The sequence below is a fragment of the Cyprinus carpio genome, chromosome A13 (assembly GCF_018340385.1).
Source record: "Cyprinus carpio isolate SPL01 chromosome A13, ASM1834038v1, whole genome shotgun sequence".
Taxonomy (NCBI): Eukaryota; Metazoa; Chordata; class Actinopteri; order Cypriniformes; family Cyprinidae; genus Cyprinus; species Cyprinus carpio.
Genome location: NC_056584.1, coordinates 1,323,366 through 1,348,853, shown reverse-complemented (window position 1 = coordinate 1,348,853; position 25,488 = coordinate 1,323,366). Strand labels below are relative to the sequence as shown.

Genomic DNA, 25,488 nt, shown 5'->3' with positions numbered 1-25,488 from the left:
CTTTGCGTTGCTACATCAAGTTTACACAGATGGGTCAAAAATGACCCATCTATGCAAGTGTGATAAAACAAAAGAATAAAGATATTTCGTAAAATATTTATTTTAGCAGTTATTTATACAAACACATTTAACACGTGAAATATTTATTTGCCACTTTGTCACACATAACATACACATATCACTGATATCCGATAACACTGAAATGAAACTGTCTTTAGCACAACTGTAGTGAATTGTTTTTGAATGTGACCGAATAGTTGAAAATAAAAATGATAAAATAAAATCACCTGGGTACAGTGCCATCTTAAATTGCCATCTCAGTGCTTACAAGCCTCACAAATGACAACAACATGTTTGTGCTCCTTGCACACATGCCTGGTATAATGGGAACTTTAGCTGTTGACTTTTTTGTCTTTTATTGCAGCTCTCCCTGCTCATTCATGACGGGCTGCATGGAGTTTTTGCCCAGAGCAGAACCATACCAACAAACCAAACTTTATGCTTTAAGTATCATTTTGACAATAGTGGTCCTGACAGAAGTATAAATAAAGGTCTACACAACAAACAAAGACCAACAAATGAAGATCATATGAAGTGAAAGTTTACTGACATTTGTAAGCATTTCAGTTTACATTAAATAATCATATGTTAATCATTAGGTAATGTTAAGTGAGTTCATTAGTAAACATTAACAAGAACATTATCTCATATTTCGAACTATGTGAATATGTATTAACTAATGATCTGTTAAGCATTTTATAATAATTGTAAATTATTTATAAATGTATATATTTTTTTAAGTTATTATAAAGTGTAACCTTCAGCAAAGAAACACTCAGCCATGATTGAAATAACATAGGAAATGAATATAGGTAATTTTAGACCCATGCATGTAAAATTAATGTAGAAATAAAAACTTTGTTTGTTTATAAAATAAGAAAGGAAAAATAAATATAATTACTTGTGGAACTCAAAAACAAGACATTTACAGAATATCTGAAATAATAAATGATCTGGAATAACAAAAACATTTCTTACAGCGATTCAGCAAAGAATCACTGATTCCAACATTATATCAGTACAACATTTTAGACCCATGTTGTGCATTAGAAGGGTGGTGACTCACACAAACAAAAAAGTTATTCAAAAAGTAAGTAAGAAAAAAAATAAAAATAAGGATTTAAAGGATTTGAAGTTGACTGAGGAATTCCTGGAATTCTGAATGATGAAATTAATTTCCTGCAAAGATATAGAAAAAAATAAACTCAGTCGGGTCACATTAGACCCAAGTTGTGCATCAAAGGGTTAAATTAAGTACATCCTGATTATTTATACATTATAAAATAAAATATGAAACATTTTCAGATATTTTCACTGAAAACTAATTTTATTAATTATGCTATGTTTTCTCTCTAGGGGTCTGCTGGCAATCAAGGCATACAAGGACTGCCAGGCAAAGATGGACAAATGGTATGGATACTTTCCTCTTAATTTTCTTAACTAAAGCATAAAGCTTCCCCTTTTTATTTCCAGCTGTCTCTGTTCACCAAAATGGGTGTTTTGTTTGTTTCTTTGTTTTTATCTTTAAATTTAATGCACTTGTCATTCAGGATAATTTTGGTCACTGCTTCTTTGTGCCTGCCACCACCTGACCAATAAAGCTTTGTAGTATTATTTTAAGACAGTTTGCATTAAACAGTGACTTTGGACGTAATCTTAGCCAACTTCATATCTATAGTCCCTCTAGGATAATAGCGATTGAACAGCTCTAGTTTTTTTTGTTTAATTCTATTTATTATTATTATTATTATTATTATTATTATTATTATTATTATTATTATTATTATTATTATTATTATTATTATTATTATTTATTTATTTATTTATTAATTAAACAATTCATACATTTATTCTCTGTGCTGAAAAGTACTTATATAATTTTGGAAAAACACATGATGTACTTTTTAGGGAGTTGCTGGTTTGGATAAATAAAACAATAACTTCAAAAATCAAATCTTTTAATGGCTTGAACAGCAATTCAACCTCATTTGTTTGTTATTATCCAATACTCTATATTGCATTAACAGGCCTACTGTCTATTTTAGGGTGAAAAAGGGAGTAGAGGCCCTGCTGGTCCACCTGGGTATCCAGGAGAGCTTGTATGTTTACCATTCAATCGTTTTTCCACTTCAATTGTTTAAGTGGTCAGTTATTATGCTTTAATGCCATTTTTGTGTGTGTTTATCAAGGGAGCACCTGGCAGGGATGGGAAAGATGGAATTCCTGGAGGAATTGGTCTAAAGGTCTGTACTGATACAGCTCTTCTCACTGTAAAAGTCTGAACCTGTTTAATGGCTTCCTTGAACTGTGAACATGGACCATTAAGAATATTTGGCATGCCCATTTTGAGGAGGCTACACAGGATTCCAAGATGCAGTATTATTTGACAGAATTGCATGAAAAGATATGCTAGTACAGAATCTCCTCATGGAAACCCATAAAAAGGTTTGCACCATCGTTTCCTCTTTCGTGCTGATCTACGCTGTCTTTTTCCAGGCTTACAGATGGCTTTTATTAAACCATGCTGTTTGTCTACATCATGGTGGTTGTCTTTATGATAAATCCTGGATTACTTGATTAGTTTCAGATCTTTAAACATGCACTACTATCTTTAAGTTCATGTTACTTTCTTCAAGCCAGAGAAAAGCAATGAAGGCATCCTGGGCATCTTATCAATGAATCATTCCATGTTTAATAATCATTATGTTGAAAAATGTGCCATGCTTAAGTACTCCTTGCTTACACATGCTCTTGCTTATACATAGAAAAAAAAAAAAAACATATGGCTCTGTTTAAGATTTATTGCAGCTTAATCATAAGTCATGAGAAACCAAGAAACACACTGTTGCTGCCTTAATGCTATTGCCAGCAGATTCAGTGGCATGCCATTTTTGTTAAGCATCTTGTTTATTGTAAGTAAAAAGATGGATTTGAAGTGAAATGTTGTCAGTATTGTATGCATGCAGAATATGCTCAGTGTTATTTGCATGAAAAATCTCAACAAGTTTCAAACACTCCCATCCCTGTTAAAACAAAGAGATGCCGTGCTCATTTATTCTGACTATATGATCTTTGTCTCTTTAGGGAGATCCGGGACCGCCTGGAATTCCTGGAGTAGATGGAAGAGAGGGACATCCTGTGAGTATATTTTAAAACAGCTAAGATCATTGCCAGGTGTTTTAGTTGGTGGATCACATTGAAGAGCACGCTGTTGAATAATACCAGATTGCATTTAAGCAGAGATACTCCCTTTTTACTTCATCTAATACAAAACTAAATTACATCATAATAAAACTAAATGGTGGTTAAGTCTTTGCACCTTTAATTCTCAGAACAAATAATGATCATAATTAAATTATATATTAATTTATTTATTAATTATATTTATTTTTTATTTACCAGGACAATGCATATTAACAACAGTATGCCTGTAACATGCCAGAGTTAGCCAATGGCTAATTTTCATCTGTAGTCCTGTTCGCCATTTGTACATTGGCATCCTAAGGAAAGTACAATTTTAAAAGTTTGCATGTACATACAGCTATATTTGTCTGCTACAGCATAGCTGCAGTAGATGAGAATTGTGAAAATGTAAAATCTCACTACAATAAATGATAAAAAAAAAGCATAATTATACACACAGGCATTAGGGTCATGTAGAATGCACTGTCAGTGCAACAGGTTAAAAAACATTTGTTAGATGAATATAAAAGTTTTAACATCATTAGCAGGGTCTTACAATAATACAGTAATTGCGGTTATCAAACAAAAACGAAAAAAAAAAAAAAAAAGACACACATTCACGACTGTAACACAAACGGGCAACAGCAAAACTTTAATGTTGACAAGTCTGATTACTAATAAGCCAACGTTTCAGATGTGATCGAAAAAGGCTATATGTGTTGATATCTCTGATTGATGACGGAATGGTGTTCCACTCCTGAGAAGCCCTAACGGAGAAGGCGGATTTACTAAAAACTCTTTTTCTGAGTGGAATAATACAGTCACCTCTTGACACTCCTCCGGTGATTCTATGTGTGGTTATTCTAAGATTTATAAAATCACAGAGGGGTGGCGGGGCCATCCCATGTAAGATTTTGTAGACCTGACAGCAATTTGTGAACTTGATTAGATTTTCCCAACTTAAACTATTCAGGGTAGTGGAGTTAGACTGGGACCAGCTCATTAAACAGTAGGTAAAATGAGATAAAATCATTTAGTGCATGAAAGTTTTGGCAGCTTGAATAGACTTTGAATTTCGAATAAATTGAAAATTTAATAAATTAAATTTGACTTTTTTACATGTTTGCCTTATATGTGATCTAAAATTTAGTTTGTTGTCTAAATAAATGGCAAGATATTTATATTCTTTGACAATTTGTATTTTTTTTACCTGACACAAGGATATCTGCATCTTTGTGTTACCTTATGTGATTTAGTAAAGAACATACCCACAGTTTTTGACACATTGAATTGTAAACACGATTGATTCAACCATGTTGTAACTTTAACCATCACATTTGTAAGCTTGTCGGCAACCTCAGTTTTTGAAGATCCATGTACATACAGAACTGTGTCATCCACGTACATTTGAATGTTACCCTCCGGACACACCAGTGGCAGATCGTTAATGTACATATAGAATAAGATAGTATGGAGCCTTGTGGCAGGCCGGTCGACAGAGGGAGGGGCTCAGACTGACTATTACCAATATGAACAGTTTGTAAGCTTTGACAGAGATATGATTTTAACCATTTTAACACCTTATCTGAGAGATTAAAAGAGGATAGTTTAGCCAATAGGATACAATGGTTTACTGTGTCAAACGCTTTTCTAAGGTCAAGGAAGACTGCTCCTACAATGCTATTCCTGTCAAGTGATAACTTGATTTTATCAATAAAATAGTAATTTGCTGACTCAGTTGAATGGTTAGTTCGAAATCCAAACTGTAGTGGGTGAAGATGAAAATAAATTTTGTTTAAGTGGTCTTTTATATGATCAGATGTCCATTTCTCCAGGACCTTAGACATTACAGGTAAAATACTTATAGGTCTATAACTAGAGACAAATTTTGGGTTTCCTGATTTCAATGTAGCCTGGGACAAACTGTGAGTGACTCAGCAATGCAGTTCAGGAGACTAGCACTGATCTCATCTTTAGAGAAACGGGTCTAAGAGCCATAGATTTTTATAGCTCTGTTGGTAGAAAATGTTTCAAGTATAATGCAAGCCAGCTAACTAGAGCCATCTAGCTGGTTTTGGGACAAATAGCAAACAGGTCAAATCTATACAATGCATTTTCTTTCATTTTAGATTATCTAGTTTATTTTCAGCATTTGCTTTAGGACCCAGATTTTACATTGAACATTTTGCATTAATCATACAATAGTAGCACAAATATCCCTGAAACCAAACATCTACTTTATAGAATTATCCAATAATCATCAGCAAAATTTTATCTCATGCCAATAGCCTTAAATATAGAACAAAAGTAGCCAAAAGTAATGTCCAGAGAGGATATTTGCTTTTTAGTACCCTACAAGTTTGATTAAGCAATCAAAATATGAGGAGTATGTTATATTGAAAAAAAAAAAAAAAAAAAAAAAAATTAAACTTGGTTAAGTTGTTTAAACTGAAAGAAAAAAAAAATTGACAAAAAGGCAAATTACAGCTAGAATATCATGGAATATGTTTTTTTTTTTCTGTTATTAATATTTAATTGGTTCTCCCTTGTTTTTGTTTGTTTTCAATAATCTTTCAATAATCCTACAGATTTCTCACAAAAGCTTTGATTCAAGGTTTTCGTTTGGATTAAGGAGCACAATCCCTTGGTTGCTTTGTTGTGTTCGTGGTGTGTTTGGGATCATTATTGTGTTAGGTATTACACATTTGATCTCCAAACAGATTGTCCATAATCACCTTGAAGTGTGAGGTAAAACTGGAGGTCCCTGACAATTGCACATTTCATCCAATACTTTGAAAGGAATACTGAAGCAGTTACGACTTTCAACCTCCTGTACAAACATTCACTAGTCTTCTTTGGCCCAGTGCTTCTGCATAGTACCTCGTCACAGTGCTCTTAAATAAACCTGCGCACAGCGCGACCAAGCGATATCCTAAGTATATTGACCAGATTTAGCCATTTTGGTAATATCCTGCTTGGCTGCATGAGGACAGCTCTGTCCCCTTGGCCATTTTCACTAAAACCCACATTATAATGTCTAATAATATACACCTTCCACAGGGACTGACTTGAATTGAAGGTTGGGAATAATGAGTACAAGCTTTGTGTGACAGCATTTACATTTAGTTTTACACCCCGAGCACAACTGTGCAATATGTTTATAAAAAAAAAATAAAAAAAATACATTTAAAAAAAAAAAAAAAAAAAAAAAAAAAGCTGACCAGCTGCTGACAGCCTTCACTTTTGGTCTCTATTTTACATACAATAGCTAGTGAGATTCTATTCTGATTAATTAATTTAATTTAATTGAGTTTCAGATTATTTTTATTGCTTTATTGGCATTACAGAGGTATAGAAATAGGAGGCCTCCTAGGCCTCCTAGGCTAGCACTTTATTTTACAGCCCTGTTCCACATGTATGTACTATGTACTTATTATAACAATTACAATAACTGGGTAATAACTAGGTACTAACCCTGAACCTACCCCTAAACCTAACCTTAACCCATGTATTAGTTGCCATATACTGCCAAGTACTTTCATGGGGAAGTACACTATAAATAGACATACTGTAAAATAAAGTGTAACCAAAATATTTTATCAAAGCATAGACAAGGTGATGATGCCCCCTTTGATTTTCAGACTGCAGTTCTGTGGGCTGGGTTTGCGTTTAACTAGTTTGGGAAATAAAATGAAGGCACTTTTTGCAACAATTTTCCATGTTGTTTTACTGGTCCCTGCAGAGCAAACTTGGACCAAACATCTGCTTCTACTTATCATGGAAAATGCACCAAGGTGGCTTTGTTGGATATGCTAAAATTGTGAAACATTGTTTATTTTGCTGTTCATTCATAAACCACTGGACCAACTTTTACTTTCATATCCAACCTCTGAGGAAGCTATTTAAATTATTACTACCATAAGTCTGTATAGAAAAAATTATAAAATCATAAACACACAATGGCCCCATGAAGTATCTGAGCAACTGGTAACATTTAGTGTTGGTTAATGATATCTTATATAAACCGATCTTATATCAAAATTATATAAATTGTCACCAGACAATTAAACATTCATACACTTAAATTAGATTAATGTCATTGCATTCAATGACAAAATATCAAACATATATAAATAAAAAAATTAACAATAAACAAATGACAACCCCCATGCTATTTGTGTGATTGTGTACTTACCAGACTTTGGAAAGACTCAAAACACGAAAAACAAAAATGTATGTATGTACAGAGGTATATAAGAACTTTAGTAATTAGAACTAAAATATGGCAACTATAAATTAATCACAAAGTTGTCATATTAATATTAATTTGACATATGAGATTATGGGCTCATGGTAGTGCTTGAGACGTTATTGGTTATTCAGTCTAATAAAAAATAAAAATACTGAATTCTGACAGACTGCTGAGTTCCTGAATATTAATCTGGTCCTCTGCTTTCGCTTGAACTGATTTGCAGAAATTAAAAGTTGAACTGTGATAGACAAGCACTAGCCATCAGGATTGCCATTTGTGTATTAATACCACCCATTTCTGAAAGAAATCACCTGTCACTTCTGATTAGTAAAGCCTTAAAGTCTTTATTTTACATCACAGACTAAAATAATGAGTAATTCCAAACACATTCAGTCATTTTAAAGGAATAAACAAGAAAGCAAGAATCTCTTGCTTTCTGTATGTTTGCATATGTGTGAGAGAAAGAAACTGCTCTCAACTAAGCGACAGTGAGTCAAGCATGTGAAAGCATGAGGGAATTCTGAGAATCATTTGATATCAGTGTGTTGTCAAGACAAAGAGGGAAAGCACCAAAAAATATTTACATTTAGAATGAATCTTTTCACGCCTTCGTAAATGAGCTCATGCATTCTTTCTTGTCAAACTCCCAGTCAGTATTCAAGTGCAGTGTTTCCCAACCCTGTTCCTGGACCTCAACAACACTGCAAATTTTCCATGTCTCCTTCATCTAATACACTAATTTCAGGTCTTGGAGTCTCTGCTAATGATCTGATGACCTGAATCAGGTGTGTATGATTAAGAAGATGCAAAATGTGCAGTGTTGGAGGGCTCCAGGAACATGATTGGGAAAGCAGTCATAGGACACACACTGAAAATATATGTGATTCTTAGTCACAAACTCAATCACTGCTGACTAAACTCTAAAAATGTATTAGCCAGTGGCTAATGCCAGACATTGTTTGGTCTAAATTTAATAATTTACTCACAGATGTACAGGGTTAAATGAGGCTAGAGATTTTCTTAGAACTTCTTGTACTAGGTTAATAAATTTTAATACTTGTTGTTTAATGCAATTGCATTCATATATTTTTAAGAGTGTGTTAAAGGTCCAATGTCCGCTCTGCTGTATATGTTATATCTTCCCTCTGTGGATAATGTTCGAGGACCTGCTCAAAAAGTGCCTGCCAATAACAATTTACAGCATCAACATTTGTGGTACTGACATCTAAACATTGTACTTGGCAATACAGTAGTTGTCTAAAACATTTATGCATTGATTCTTCTTTCGCTTCAGTAAAACAATGGTCAGAGTCCACTGCCAAATCCTGGCAGATTAAATCAAGTCAGCTTTTTTTCAGTTCCCTTTCAGGGGAACTCGCACTGCGTCCTCTAGTGGTCACTATGGGGAATGACGTCAATGTGACCAGTGTCTGAAGCACGTCTAAACATGACAATAACATTGATCGGCAACTGCTTATGACATCACCACTGGTGCTACCCTAGAATAAAAGGGTACTAGAAGAGCATGTCTTCATTTTCAGGAGACCATTTGTTTGTGAACATGCTAAGACCATGACTACTATGAAACACCCAGCCAAGCGTTTCGAGTTTTTTGACACCTGGGGACACACGATTGTGTTTGTGTGTGTTTGGGTGGGAAGCACGTACATTCAGTTCTCGTGCGAGCTGAATGTGCTTGTGAGAATTTATCAGTGAAAAGCTGAATGTAGTGCATTCTACTCACGAGGAAGCTGGATATGCTCATTCTTTTGTGTTCATGGGACTGACCGAAAGAGGGGTAAGAAGCCTATTCTTCTTTCATTATCACCTGAGGGATAGTAGTCAGCTTTTGCATGAGCACATTGAACATACTCATAACGATGCATTCATGTCAGATTCTGTTCTTGCATGATTTTGAGAATCTAGCCTTTGAATGGAGCATGTTCGGATCTCGAGGGAGTTGAATGCATGCTGTGTGATGCGGTCACAGTGAGAAACTCTGTTTATGCTTGAACCTCTCTTGAGGGATGAGAGTTGATCACCTATCTCCCACGTCTTGCTGCTAGACATGATTGATCGTGGGGATTGTAGGCAGAGCATGGAAGTAATCTGATGGAGAGTGCTTTCCCTTTCAGAACTTCTCCTGTACTTTTTCTAATTCTTAGATACTGAATTGAGTAATAATATGGAACATACAATTCTGAGGTTTTAGATGCAGAGAGAGTAGGGACATTCATTTTTTATAGTCTGCCCCCGTCAGGCAGTGGTGCAAAGTTGTTAGGCTCTCTGTGAGTCTCCTTGGCTAGCTACCTTTACACAGGAGAGTCGTTTAGCTTTCTGCTCACTATGGAGAGTTTTTCTACTGAGGCCTCCACTTCTTAGACCTCCACCTGTATAGAAGTTTTGAGTTGTTTAGGCTCTCTGTGAGCCTCCTTGGGGAAAGTTGAGCTTTGTCAACCTTGCAATCACTTAAATGTTGTTAGGCCTCCTCTCAGTCTGCAAACTGTTCACCCTCCATTTCCACTGCTTAGAACATCCTGGCTATCAACAGCATTTTTCACACTGCGTGGTATGACTCTGCACAGCACAGCTCTGCTTGGCTCACTTTGCTTTTCCACTGCGTGGTATGGCTTGGCTTGGTACAGCATTGCTCACTTGCTTTTCTACTGCAATTAGTACCGCTTCAAAGTGGGTGGGAATATAGACTAGTTGCGCTGCCTCTACTGCCGTGACGTCATTGTAAACATGAGACACACAAAATAAATTATATGAAAATTAATAAGGAGATATAAACATGCTATACACAGGGGTCAGTCTTTTTTTTTTCTTTCATTTTTACTTTTTTTAAAGCAAGTTGTTTAAGTTATGCAAACGATACTGTGGTATTTGTTTCAGCTAGCGGCTTTGATGTCTCGTGTTGCAAATCTAATGACACCTGGTAATGATGATTCTCTCTGACCAATCAGTGATCTGCAGTGTTAACATGTCACATTTTAGTATTGGTACGACTCGCTTGGAACATCAACCGAGGTGGTACTATTTAAGCAAGCTGTACCGAGCCGTACCTTGCAGTGGAAAAGTGCCAGAAAGTGAACCATGCATTGGAAAAGCACCAAAGCGAGCCGTACCATGCAGTGGAAAAGTGGCAAATGATGAGTCGAAAGGCATCCATTTAATTTTTTTTTTGGGTAGCGGGCCCTCTAGTCTAGCCTCCCCTCATTTTCTAACTTTTTGGTGGTAAGGCGAGCTGGCCTCCTCTATTTTGGTCCCTTTTCTCTTTCACGTTGTAAGGCTCTTTGTGAGCCTCCTTATTGGAGGACCCTAGGTTGAGCTTGGCTAGTACTTCCTAATTTCTGAGGCATGCTTTGCAAAATGTTCTGCTCCCTAGGGTTAGGAGCTTGGTTGCACTGCACTCTTGCTCCTGAGGATTGTTTGTGAGTACTTTACTATCCGGAATGGTGCTAAATTCAGTCCAGAGCCCTTAAGGGCACTTTTTTCATGGATAGCAGGTTGCTGGCTCTTTCTCTTTGATGAGCCTCCTTGTCAAATTTCTGCCAGTCAAAACATTCACCCAAAATTTAGAAATAAATCACAGGAGGTGTTCAAGGGTGTTCAAAAACTCCAGCAAAAGAAGAGCAAACTGAAATCTCTTTTGTATAAATTTTCCTGTGGATATATTCTAAACAGGAATTTTAACCAATCTCTTTAACATTTGGGGCAACAGTGTATGTCAGATAGAGTGTGGAAGAAACATTGCCGAAGGACTGAAAATCACCAACATGCTTAAGAACTCTGTAAATGAATATTGTTAACACTTATTGTCAAATAATTTACTGTAAAAAAAAAAAAAAAAAAAAAGTAAAAGAAAATACCCTGTTTTTAAGAACACACTGAATTCCGTATTTTCTGACTGAACATTGTAATTTTGGTCAGTAAATATCACATTTACACATGACATGTAAAGAGAAGAAATGTAAATGAAAGTGTGCTTTCAAATACTTCAAAGAAAACTAAGTAAAAAGATGGGAAATGTATGCTCCTTATTGTCAAAATAGTTACTATTGTAGTGCTGTCCTGATTTATATCTTTGTTCGTCATGAGTCCAGAAAATTTAAAATCTTTCTTTTTCTTTCTTTCTTTTGTTTTTAGTATGTCAGCGTGGTGTGACTTATGATGTTGATGTTCCTTGTCTTGCATTGTACATGTGCAATAAAAAGAAAAAAAAAAATAATGGTAAAGACATTTAATTTCAATAATAATAATTCAATAATAATTTCATAATAATTCAATAATAATCATTTCAAATAGTTTTCATTTCTATATTCCATTTCATATTTATATTCATGCTGTTCATCAAAAAATTAAAACACCTCCACACAATTATTGAGCAGCACAACCATTTTCAGCTATACATAACAGCTATAATAATAATAATAATAATAACAATAACAATAATAATAATAATAATAATAATAATAATAATAATAATAATAAATGTTTCTTAAGCAACAATCCACATGTTTCCTGAAGGATTATGTGACACTGAAAGCTGGAGTAATGAATCTTTTGCATGACAGGAAAAATATATTTTAATATATATTCAAATAGAAAGCACGGGTGGGAACAAGGAAGGAGTTTCTGGAGGAGGACGGACACCTGGGAGGGAGCCAGCAGATAGAGACAAGGGAGGTGAAGATGGAGGGAGGAGCCAGGGATGAAACGGAAGGAACTTGGAGCAGGAGGAGCACAGCAGGACCCAGGCCACAGCCATAATGATGACCCACGGTGGAGCTGATGGAGGGAGGAGTTATGGAGGAGAAATGGCCGCCAACCAACGGCGGCAGAGCAAGTGTTGGAGGAGCCCGAGGTGGAAACGGAGAGCCAACGAGCAAGGAGGATGCAGAGGATTCGGGGAGCCAGGGTGGAGCCGAGGGCTCTGGCGACCGAGGCGGAGGTGGAGATCTGGAGATCCGCATCAGAGTGACTGAGGTCCAAGGTGGAGCTGGAGGTGGAGGAAGGAGCCCAACAGAGCCAGAGGGATGGAGCGACGAGGTGCAGCCAGAGGAGCGGAGTCCTGAGGCGATGGAGGGTCGATGCCCAACTATGGCGGAGCCTGGAGGACAAGGGAGCCCTGTGAAGCTGGTGGATCGATGGGTGATGGTGCTTTGAGCCGAGGTGGAGCCTCTGGGTCTATGGGCCAAGGCGGAGTCCGGGCCTCGGAGGCTGGGGGCAGAAGCAAGGGATTCTTCAGCCATTTTGTGGAAGCATGCAGGAGGCACCAGTGAACAAGAGCTGTCTTTAATCGAGGAAACACAGGAGATAATCCACAATAGGAGCTTGAGGCAACACACACAGAGAACGAGTAGACCTGACAAACACAAACAGAACAGAAAATCACACCCTGGTGGGCCAATTCACCTCGTTCCAAAAATCACTAATCCAACCATGGTTAAACTCGCCTACCTGTGATTTTCTAATGAACATGAAGGCATTGATTAGCATGTTTAGGTGGGTTTGATTAGGGATAGAGCTAAACTCTGCAGGAAAGTGGATCTTGTTGGCCAGATTTGAGGATCCCTGGACTAGGAGTTTTAAACACAGGGCAATCAGGGGAACACAGGTGACACCAATGGAACATAATAAAACTAAACGAGGACAGGAACATGACCAAATAAGGACAAACAGGAACAGAAACCGGGGCAAAATATAACAAAACAGGTCCATAATCCTGACAATAACAGACCACATTAGCCCATATATAATTTAAAAAATGTCACTGCATGCCACATGACATTCATGACATTTTATTTGACTGGACTTGAAATATCATTATTATTAGTTTCCCAAGGAGCAAAATAAATAAATAAATAAATAAATAAATAATTTAATATATATACACTGAACAAAATTATAAACCCAACACTTTTGTTTTTGCCCCCAGTTTTCATGAGCTGAACTCAAAGATCTAAGACTTTTTCTATGTACACAAAAGGCCTATTTCTCTAAACAGACAGGTAACACTACTACACCAGATATGAACGGCACGACATGTTCTCGTTAAAGCACATAGAACCCATTATAATCAGTGTTTCTGTCATTGAATGCATTCTACAATAAATGGATACCATGTTCTATTTCTCATGCTCTCCACGCGTTTACACTACCATGCTAACTAGATAAAAAGATATGGAAAGTTTGCTTTCATGCATCCATTGACCATAGCTTTTGCATACCATTTTCTTTTGCAAAATTAAGCTCAAACATCTTTGGTGTAAATTTGCCTTAAATAAATGCACCCCAAGAACATCTTGGCACCCCCTTTCAAAAATATTCCTTCCAGCCCGCCACAATGCTCTCTGAATGCCCCCTGTGGGCTGGTACACTACTCTAGAGGGTTGTTAGGATGAGTGCTTTGCTCCTTAAGGCTCCTTGATAAGCTGCCCTTTAGGTTACTTAGCAGTACTCCCCTTATTTGTAAGGGTAGTTATCATGAGTATGTCAAGTCAAGTCTGCTTTATTGTCAATTCTTCCACATGTTCAGTACATACATACAGAGAATTGAAATTGTGTTACTCTCAGACCCATGGTGCATACAGATAACATTAACAGTAGAGCCTAAAAGTCCAGATAGATAAAGATGAAATACAAAATATAAAATACAACTATACAAATAAGGGCATGTAAAAAAAAATATAAAAATAAAAATAAAGTTAAATAAAGCAGAGCAAGGCACATGGCAGATAGAGTGCAAACCAGTGAAGTAAACAAACAGTGCAGATAAAAATATTGTAGTGCAAAAAAGCTTATTCAGTCTGATTAAAGTGACAAAGGGCTCAGAGAGCAGTTCTTTTATTTGAACTGACTGAAGAGGTAATAGAATGACGTCAGTTCTATGCTGAATGAGGTAGTGAGCAGACCAATGCTGCACAAAGTGACTGGTGCATGTCATCGTATGTTAGTGAGAGGGGGGAGTGGAAGGACCTGGGGATGTGGGACCTGGAGGGTGGGGTTCATAATTCAGTGGTGCCTGGGGCAGAAGAGGGAAGGGGTGGGGGGCAAGTTTGAGAGTGAGTTCAATGAAGTTGTTTAATGAAGCTGTCCTTCAGTCTACTGGTCCTGGCCTGGAGACTCCGCAGTCTCCTCCCTGATGGCAACAGACTGAAGAAGCTGTGTGACGAGTGTGTGGGATCACCTGCAATGCAGAGGGCTTTGTGAGTGAGACGGGTTCTGTAAATGTCCTGGAGGGAGGGGAGAGAGACACCAATGATCTTCTCAATTGCTATCACTATGCTTTGAAAGGTCTTCCAGCAGGATGCGTTGCAGGTGCCATACCACACAGTGATGCAGATCGTTAGAATGCTCTCGATGGTGCCTCTGTAGAAGGTGCACATGATTGGGGCTGGGGCTCTAGCTCTTCTCAGTTTGCGGAGGAAGTAGAGATGCTGCTGTGCTTTCTTGGCCAGTACTGCTATGTTTTCAGTCCAGGAAAGGTCCTCTGTTATGTGCACACCCAGGAACTTGGTGCTGCTCACCAGTTGCACAGCGAAGTGTTGAGTCCCAGCTGGACCAGTTTGTAAATGAGCTGTTGAGGTATGATTGTGTTGAATGCTGAACTGAAGTCTATGAACAGCATTCAGACGTATGAGTCTATATGTGTGAGTGATGAGTGGAGGGCAGTTGCGATGGCATCAGCTGTCGAGTGGTTGGACCGATGTGCAAACTGGAAGGGGTTCAGGGAGGGGGGAGGGCAGACTTGATATGGTGCATGACTAGCCGTTCAAAACACTTCATGTGAATAGGAGTAAGTGCAACTGGATGGTAGTCATTGAAGCAGGATGGAGACAGCTTCTTCGGGACTTGAACGATGGTGGTAGCTTTGAAACATGTGGGAACAACAGCCTGACTAAGCGAGATGTTGAAAATGTCTGTGAAGACATCAGTGAGTTCCACTGCACAGTCTCTCAGTACACGCCCAGGAATGTTGTCAGGACCCGGAGCTTTGCGTGCATTGATCCAGCTGAAGGATCTCCTCATGCTGTCTGGGGTCAGTGTCATCACCTCGTCACCGGGAGAAGGTGGAGTCTTCTGTGCAGTGGTGCTGTTTTGTTCCTCAAAGCAAGTGAAGTTGGTGTTCAGCTCGTTCAGCAGGGAGATGTTGCTGTCACATGTCCGCGGTGGGGGCTTGTCGTCCGTAATAGTCTGTATCCCCTGCCACAGGCTCTGAGTGTCTCTGCTGTCGCTGAAACGATGGGCTATCCTCCTTGAGTTCTTTCTCTTGGCCTGTCTGATGCCGTGGGATAGGTTGGCCCTAGCTGTCCTCAGGCCCACCTCATCTCCAGCTCTGAAGGAGCCTGCTTAAACATATTCCAGTCAGTGGTGGCAAAACAGTCTTGAAGAGCCTCTGACGATCCTTTCGGCCACACTTGAATTTTTTTGTGTACTGGTTTGGTGACTTTAACAAGCGGTCTGTATGCAGACATTAGCATGACAGTGATGTGGTCTGAGGCACCAAGGTGGAGGAGGGGGAAGGCTTTGTAAGCTCCTCTCTGTGTGGTTTAAACAAAGTCTAAAATGTTATTGCCTCATGTTGGAAAGTTAATGTGTTGGTGTATTTTTGGGAACACACTCTTTAAGTCTAAATGGTTTAAATCCCCAGCTATGATGAGAACGCTGTTGCTAAGCCATGTTTCCATGAACACAAAAACACAACAGTCTCTTACAGTCCTCTAAGTTGAGAGTAGTAATCGGATGTAGTCCAGTTTAATGTCCAAAGAGCGTACATTAGCCAGTACAATGGTGGGGATAGCTGGCTTGTGTGGGTTAGCTGTTAGCCTAGCCCAGATACCTCCATGCTTACCCCTCTTCTGCTAACTGTCACACTGCTTGTGGCACCTTAGCTGTGGGCGAAATGCAGTAGTGTGGGTCGGTAATGGTGTAGGCCTCCGGAGAAGACCGAGGTCCCACAGCTCTTCCGCGTGTGTGGAATTTAACTCTAAAAATGTGGTTCTGCCGACATCCAGCAGAACCTCATGCCTGTATGCGTGCTTAAAGACAGGTAGACGATGAAGACGTACAAAAACACTGCAAGTCACAAGACAAAAAACACGAAAACATTGTTCTGATGGGAGCGAGAGAAGCCGCTGTGTGTGGATGCGCTGCCATCTTGGAATGTATGCTGTTTCCTAAGGTGGTGAGCATGATAGTACTCCACTTACTTTGAGGTCCATTATGCTGAGTACTTGCTCCTGGCAGCTCCATCGTGTGCATAGTTGAGCAGGTTTAGTACTCCTTTTACTTTAAAGGGTCATCATGCTGATTACTCTGCTTCCTAGAGCTCTGGCTGCAGCAGCATTAGGTTGTCAGGCCTTCTAGCCTCCCTCTAACTGCTACATATATATATATATATATATATATATATATATATAAGATTTAAATGATTACTTAAAGAAATAAAACAAAATCGAAAACAAAAACATTATAATCATATTCATAATCCGTAAAGATGCACTTCTCTCTAAAGGTGCGTCTAATGAGGAGATGGCAAATCAGGATCGGCAACTTCATCCTTGCGACACAGACTCAGAAAACACTAGTTTATTAGAAAATAATTCCAATATCTCCTTACTATTTCCCCCGTCACATTTATGGTAATTACTTTTGCCAGTGCTTAGCTGCAAGCTTAAGCCTATTGTGTGTATTTGAATGCAGAACTGTTCAGCTGCGCTGACGGCACGCACCATACTGCTGCTGGCTGGACAATAAACACTGTCGAGCCGCTCTTGACAGTCGAGGTAGCATGGTCTCGTGTTATTTCCACCAGCGGGCAATTTTTTTTTCATCACTAATTGATGGATGTCTAAAATATAAAAATAACGAGAAGCCTAAAACAGGCCTGAGGCCCGGCCCGCGTCTGAACTATGACGTGAAAATTGGCCCAAGGGCCGTAAAAAAGTTGGGTGAAAGTTGGCTGAAATGCAGGGCTCTACTTCAGAGGCTGTCGCTGGCCAATGTGATTGTCATGTTTAGACATCCTGTTTCAGACACCGGTCACGCTGATGGCATTCCCCATAGCAACCGTTAGAGGCGACATAATAATTATAATGTTTTTGTTCTTTTTTATCATTATGGAGACCTGGCCAGTAAAACATACTGTAAACAGTGTGTGCCCATAACCTAAAATCTGTCCCTTACATGTTGCAAAATGATATGGAAATCATTCTTAACAAGGTGCATGCTTGTATCTGGGGAATGTCCTGAGAGAGGTTTTATTGGCGGTGCCACTTGCACAGGCCATTAGCATAACTTGCTCATATGATGCTAGAGTGTACTGGGTGGTTCCCAGAGCATTAATGTGTGGATTATAAGGTGTCCTTGGTGGTTGCTTTCTGGGCTACGTTGAAAAGAACCCACCCATTCAACTTTATATATGAGCTGCACCCTTTCTTTAGTGCGGCGGTTTCCAACTGTGGTCCTTGCAACCCACCGATTGCCATATTTTGTATGTGACTGTCTTATTAGGGGCCAAGTAATGAAGGTGAGTAGGCACCTATTGAATCCTCCTCTTCCTCCACTCAGGAAATCTATAGCACCCCATAGAACTGTATGGTAAAAAGTTGTGAAATTTGGCACAAAGATAGAGAACAGTCTGAACATTAACCACACCAAATCTGGAATCTCTAATTCTAACCCTCTTGTGCCTCGCATTAAAAGTTGCACTCACATTTGTGCTAATAACTTTTGAACCGTAAGGACTAAAAACAAAATTCTTGTTTTCTTCTGATTCCTTGGCTTGGAAAAAATGTGCTCCATTTTCATAAAAAAATTCTGTCCTTTTGAATTTTTGGAAAACCTACTTTTTCTAACTCTTTCTACACCGTTTGTCTGATTTTCAAAAAAAATTAAACCATATCTTCAGACCATGTTGACTAAAATACATGGTATTCAGCCCAAACTTGGTGTGTGTTGACAACCATGATCTGAGGGTACATGCACAGTTTCACCACACTGCTACCTAGTGGTCAGGAGATATTAATTATGTCTTTTTTGTCTCTTTACGTTTGGAGCAGCATGCCAAGTTAATTGGTACCCACTGTTCCAATGTCAGACATTTTGGGCATAGGCCATTTTGACAAAACATGTTATATTTTATTAATGCACTGGTGTATCATTACAAAACTTGGCATGTGTCTTTGGCACCATGCCCTGAAGGTACTCAGATAGTTTATTGGCAGCACCACCTTGTGCCAAAAAGCATAATGAAATTAAAACAAACAAACAAACAAAAATGCTAATAATAACCTTTGATTAAATTTGACTATTGTCATGCGACTTGTCTGTATAGATTCTTTGGATCATGCTGAGAACATCAATACCAATTATGACATAATTGCCCCAACTTCCTGTCTGCCATTTTGATTTATGTTGAAAACCTACTTTTTCGAACTCCTCCTAGATTGTTGGTCCGACTTTCACCAAATTTGGCTCAGATCATCTTCAGACCATGCCAGAAAAAAAAAAGCCTTGGAATTCAAGTTGATAGATGGAACAGTTTTACTGCATCAACAAATTTGATGGCATGATGACAAAATGCATCTGAGGTTGTACCTCTGCAAAGCTTTGACATATTTACACTAAACTTTGTGTGTCGTTACCACCTCGCACTGACCACACCACATCAAATTGGTAACAACGTTACCTATTGTTTAAAACTGATAAACCATTAATATAAAGCCATTAACCACTAACAATGAAATAAAAATAATAGCTTATGAAAAATTTTACCTCTGTTCTAAAACATAGTTTGAAAAATGTTATAACATTGTAAATATATTAGGTTACACCAACAAAACTAAATCTAAGAGTAAGAACTGGTAGAAACTGCTCTTTAACAACTGCACGTTACGACTTTTTTACAGTGGGAGGTAAACGCTTAACGTAAAACTTGGCGCGTTGCATTCATATTCTGAGCTCTTCTGCAGATTTTGATATTTTAATTTCACTGTCTTAATGCATAAGCTATGATAAGCGTGAAAATATCCACTTCAATTACGGTGTGGTTGTCTTAGAAGTACAGTATTTATTTCAAGTGAAATGTGAGAGAAAACTGATTTTCCCTGGTTGTTGTTTTAGAACATTATTAAGCCGTGTTAAGAGTTCTTCACATGTTTTTCCACTCCACTGCACTTCCTTTGCGCTTGCGTCTCGTGTCTTTTGCAGTGTCTCGAGCATGACACGGTGTTCCAGAAATGTGGCGCTCAAATCAAAAGAAGTTTAAAAGTTTTAAAAAAGCAAGCTTACCCTTTTCAAATTTCACATCTTGCATTTTTCAAAGCATAAACACCTTCTGTTTGATTTGTGAATACCTTTTAGAATGTCCTGCGAAGGGGCCCCCACGCACTGTGGGGGTGTCCTGTACACCACTGATGATGTCCTGATGCTGAAAAGAGAAATCTGTAAAAACGCTTGAAGTGTAAATAGGCCCTTCAGTTCAGGAAGTGCTCTCCTAACAAGCTGATGATCTAAATATGGTGTGTTTGATAAGAGAGACAAATTAAATTATTTTTATTTTTCTTCACCAATTTTATTGTCCATAAGATAAAATTTGTCTGATCAATTAGGAGAGTGACAAAACACCTCTCCTTAACAAGGCGCATGATCTGAGATGCCTTTAATGTCTGTAATACAAATGGTGAAAAGTTTCATGCCAGAGTGTATTACTCAGGGCCAAAGGTTTGTTTAAATCACTGTTTCCTAATGTCGTTCCTTGAGACCCATCAATTTTACACATTTTGGATGTCTCTCTTATCTAAGTCATTTATTTCAGGTCTTGGAGTCTTTACTAACAGGCTAATGAGAGTGTTTTATTTGGAAAAGTTTGAAAATGTGTACTGTTGGTGTGCCTTCAGAAACAGGGTTGGGAAATCTTGGGCTTGAAACAGAGCTTGAAATCCTTAACCCTAAGTAGTGCTTGCCTAAGCAAGGACCACTTGACGTTATTATTGAAAAACATAATATAGGCTACATAATGTGAGAATTTGATGTTATTTTTTAGTCAGACTAAAATTCCTGCAGGAATAAATATTTAGTCTAATGTGGAGGAAATAAAAGTGCCATTGCTCCGATTTGATTGTTATTTTAGCAATAGCAGAAGGATCCTTCAACAGTAATAATGCACAAACATCTGTTATAGGCCCCCAGTCTACATACTTTATTTAACAGTAAGCTTCAATTCAGTTCAAACACTGTCCTAAAAAGCATTGCTAGCAATTGCATGGCAAAGTCTGGAGACAAGTCGTCAGTGTATTGAACTGCTAAGGCATTTGCCATTTAAAAAAGGTCATTGTCAGAGTAAAACAGCAGTAGATCAGCATATCAACTGTACACATTTAAGATGTCTCTCTTATCTTAGCCATTTATTTCAGGTCTTGGAATCTTTACTAACAGGCTAATGAGTTGAATCATGTATTTTATTTGGAAGAGTTTGACAAATGTGTAATGCTGGGTTGGGAAATCTTGGGCTTGAAACAGAGCTTGAAAAACAACCACTTATGAAATGTAACAGATGTATTGCAGTACATTATGATTTAATAAGCAGTTATGACAAATCATTAAAGTCGTTATCATTTTACTCTATTACTTCTTTGTCAATATCCTCTGAGAAAAGAATATATATATATATATATATATATATATATATATATATATATATATATATATATATATATATATATATATATACTGCTTTTTAATCAGAAAAAAACAAAAAACACTTTTTAATCAGAGTATAGCATCAAGTAAATTAAACTTCTAGGATATTGATCTGGTCAGTTACGTAGCAGAGGGGGTTGTTAATTCATTTCAGCTGCTTTGGTGTTAATAAAATTAACACCAGGTGCACTAGATGGGCAACCATTAGAAAACCCCCAAAACAGGAATGGTTTTACAGGTGGAGGCCACTTACATTTTTTTTCCCCACTAATCTTTTCCAATTGTCTATACACTAATTTTCAAAACTGCTATAGGCACACAGTCAAAACCCTCAACGCAGGCAGTCCAACTCCTCCAGGATGGCGCATCAATATGTGCCATTGACAGAAGGCTTGCTGTGTCTCCCAGCACAGTCTCAAGAGCATGCAGGAGATTCCAAGAGACAGACAGTTACTCTAGGAGAGCTGGACAGGGCAGTAGAAAGTCCTTAACCCATCAGCAGGACCTGTATCTGCTCCTTTGTGTGCAAGGAGGAACAGGATGAGCACTGCCAAAGCCCTACAAAATGACCTCCAGCAGGCCACTGGTGTGAATGCCTCTGAGAAAACAATCAGAAACAGACTTCATGAGGGTGGCCTGAGGGTCTGACGTCCTCTAGTGGGCTCTGTGCTTACTGCCTGGCACTGTGTAGCTTGACTGGAATTTGCCATTGAACACCAGAATTGGCAGGTTCGGCTCTGGCGCTCTGTGCTTTTCACAAATGAGAGCAGGTTCACCCTGAGCACGTGTGACCGATGTAAAAGGGTCTGGAAAAGCGGTGGAGAATGTTATGCTGCTTGTAACATTGTTCAGCATGACCGGTTTGGTGGTGGGTCAGTGATGGTCTGGGAAGGCATATCCATGGAGGAACACAGAGACCTCTACAGAAGAAGCTCACTCATTTGTGAAAGTAGTGCTGAAGACATTAATGAATGTTAATGATTGTTAAAATCTTATTAGTATTTCTTGAAAATGCTCATTGTTAAAGAAAAATTGAGAAGCAAAAATGCTTTTTTAAATTCTTTCTTTTTTTTTCAGGGCATACCTGGTATACCTGGAAATGATGGTCAGATGGGAATGAAGGTGATGTTTTCTTTCTTTCTTTCTTTCTTTCTTTCTTTCTTTCTTTCTTTCTTTCTTTCTTTCTTTCTTTCTTTCTTTCTTTCTTTCTTTCTTTCTGTCCTTATGTGGTCGTGTTGTTTCTCATTTGTTGTTGTTTAGAGGTTATGCCTCATGCTCTTTTACAAAATGTTGTGAGCTGCATGCATTTTGTAGTTTATACGTCTCACTACTATCATAACTTAAACTACCCTAAATATATTGAAAATGAATATTTGTTGGTTCCTTTAAAGGGTGAAGCTGGCTTGCCAGGACCAAAAGGAGCCAAAGGTACACCTGGAGACCCTGTAAGTAAATCTAAAAATATAGTAAGCACTTGAAAAATCATGATACAGAAATATGTCACTGAGTTGTCGCCTAATGGTTAAAGAGTCGGACTTGTGACCCAGAGGTCACAGGTTCAATTCTCAGTACCAAAAATAAATGTAGATGGGGGATTAAATTAACTGTGCTCTCTTCCACTCTCAACACCCACGACTGAGGTGCCCTTGAGCAAGGCACCTAACCCCGAATTGCTCACAAGGTGCCGCAGCAAAAAATGGCTGTTCCAGGTGTGTGTTCACAGGATGTGTTGGTGTTCACTGCTTACTGCTGTGTGTGTGCACTCGGAGGGGTTAAGTGCACAGCACAAATTCTGAATATGGACTTCCATACTCAACTACCCCTCATGTCTTAATTGAGATAAAACTGTTAAACGGAAAAAGAAATTGCATAATATGTAGACTTTTCAGTGTGGAGAAGATGCAAGTTAGCTAAAACTGTGTTGGCACTGAACTACACTGGTGCTCAAATCACGTCCATTCATAGGCATGCAAACTTAGGAGAGAGGAAACACAAGCACATGTGAAGAAGTTTTGTTTTTACTGAACTCTGACTTGTGAATTCATACAGTATGGTGAAAACATGTTTTAGCAATATTAAATGTAAATGTCACATATTGACCTCTTGTCTCAATACACCTAATAGATTTCAAGTTGCATGGTTTACAGTGTTACGGGAGAATTGACCATAATGGACAGTTTAAATTTACCTGTAATTTGTGAATTATCAGAGTATTTACTCATATCCAGTTACTGATATCCATTACAGGGCGACCTTGAATGCTCAAAGTTTGTGTACCTGCACCTAGTATTTAAAGGGGTTATATGATGCTGCTAAAGTCAAGTCAAGTCAAGTCATCTTTATTTATATAGCGCTTTAAACAAAAAAAGATTGCGTCAAAGCAACTGAACAACATTAATTAGGAAAACAGTGTCAATAATGCAAAATGACAGTTAAAGGCAGTTCATCATTGAATTCAGTGATGTCATCATGCAGCTCAGTTCAGTTTAAATAGTATCTGTGCAATAATTTGCAATCAAGTCAACGATATCGCTGTAAATGAAGTGTCCCCAACTATGCAAGCCAGAGGTGACAGCGGCAAGGAACCAAAACTCCATCAGTGACAGAATGGAGAAAAAAACCTTGGGAGAAACCAGGCTCAGTTTGGGGGCCAGTTCTCCTCTGGCCAGACGAAACCAGCAGTTAAATTCCAGGCTGCAGCAAAGTCAGATTGTGCAGAAGAATCATCTGTTTCCTGTGGTCTTGTCCCGGTGGTCGTCTGAGACAAGGTCTTTACAGGGGATCTGTCTCTGGGGCTCTAGTCCTGGTCTCTGCTGTCTTTCAGGGCTGTAGAGGTCCTTTCAAGGTGCTGATCCACCGTCTGGGCTGGATACATACTGGATCCGGGTGACTGCAGTGACCCTCTGACTTAGATACAGACTGGATCTGGTGGCTACGGTGACCTCGGAATAAGAGAGAAACAGACTAATATGAGCATAGATGCCATTCTTCTAACGATGTAGCAAGTACATTGGGTGTTATGGGAATTGTTCCCGGTTCCGGTTTTACCTAATTAATGCAGCCTAAAAATCCTTTAACGGATTTGGATATTAGAAGTGTATTAGTATGTTATGTGTAAGCCAGGTTAAAGAGATGGGTCTTTAATCTAGATTTAAACTGCAAGAGTGTGTCTGCCTCCCGAACAATGTTAGGTAGGTTATTCCAGAGTTTGGGCGCTAAATAAGAGAAGGATCTGCCGCCCGCAGTTGACTTTGATATTCTAGGTATTATCAAATTGCCAGAGTTTTGAGAACGGAGCGGACGTGGAGGACTATAATTTAACAAGAGCTCGTTCAAATACTGAGGTGCTAAACCATTCAGGGCTTTATAAGTAATAAGCAAGATTTTAAAACCTATACGATGTTTGATAGGGAGCCAGTGCAGTGTTGACAGAACCGGGCTAATATGATCATACAAAAAACAAAACATTATTTTGTGTATTTGGTGTAATGAAATGTGTTTATGCGGTTTAAGGTTCAAAAACATTTGCACATTATTGTTTCTCCTCTACGCCCCGCCTTTCTGAAATGAGTCAGTTTTTACAAAGCTCATCGTTCTGAAAAATCAAGGTGTGCTCTGATTGGTCAGCTATCCAGTGTGTTGTGATTGGCCGAATACCTCAAGTGTGTGACGGAAATTTTACCATACTGTGATGCCGTGTCCCGGTACGATAAGACAAAACCAATAAAATCCATTACAAATGAGGTATTTGTAGCATCCAGTGGGGACATATTAACAGATTATAATGACTTATACTGTCTTTTTAAGTGTTTAAGTATCGAGCCACGTAAAACAAAACCATGTCTGCCTCTGTGATCGGAGAAACGACAAACAACAAGCGCTACTCTACACTGCTCAAAACTCGCATTTGAATCATCAGTGGCAAATCCTTTAAATATGAAAAGGTACTTACAGGTTGTAAGTCAGCATTATTTGTCAGAACACCAGCATTGTAGGCTACTCTCCCAGGAAACGTTGCATTGCACACACACAGCTATTTGGTTTGAACTGTTCTGGAACACTGTTGTAAATACAACTTAACCACTGATTTTTAGTTGTGTCCTCTTTTGGAAGGCCAAACAAAGTAGTTTCGCTTTCACAACGAAACACACAGAATCTCCACGACATGGCGGTCGTGGCAACAATAATACAGCGAGAATGAAAGTTACGCCTTCTTTCTTTGTGTGAACATTTGGGCAGTGTTATGCAAATCTTCCCACACAGAGATGTAGACGTGGGGGCGTGTT

The 25,488-nt window shown here is 38.5% G+C and overlaps 1 protein-coding gene across 1 annotated transcript in view; it reads left to right on the top strand.

Annotated features, from left to right (window-relative positions):
* Positions 1 to 25,488, top strand: part of LOC109075450 (collagen alpha-1(XXI) chain-like) — a 103,701-nt gene that overhangs the window by 44,371 nt on the left and 33,842 nt on the right. Inside the window, exons 14-19 of the mRNA XM_042768288.1 lie at positions 1,417 to 1,470; positions 2,106 to 2,159; positions 2,250 to 2,303; positions 3,145 to 3,198; positions 22,280 to 22,324; positions 22,594 to 22,647. Of these exons, the coding sequence (XP_042624222.1) occupies positions 1,417 to 1,470; positions 2,106 to 2,159; positions 2,250 to 2,303; positions 3,145 to 3,198; positions 22,280 to 22,324; positions 22,594 to 22,647 (315 nt within the window). The remainder of the gene's footprint in view (positions 1 to 1,416; positions 1,471 to 2,105; positions 2,160 to 2,249; positions 2,304 to 3,144; positions 3,199 to 22,279; positions 22,325 to 22,593; positions 22,648 to 25,488) is intronic.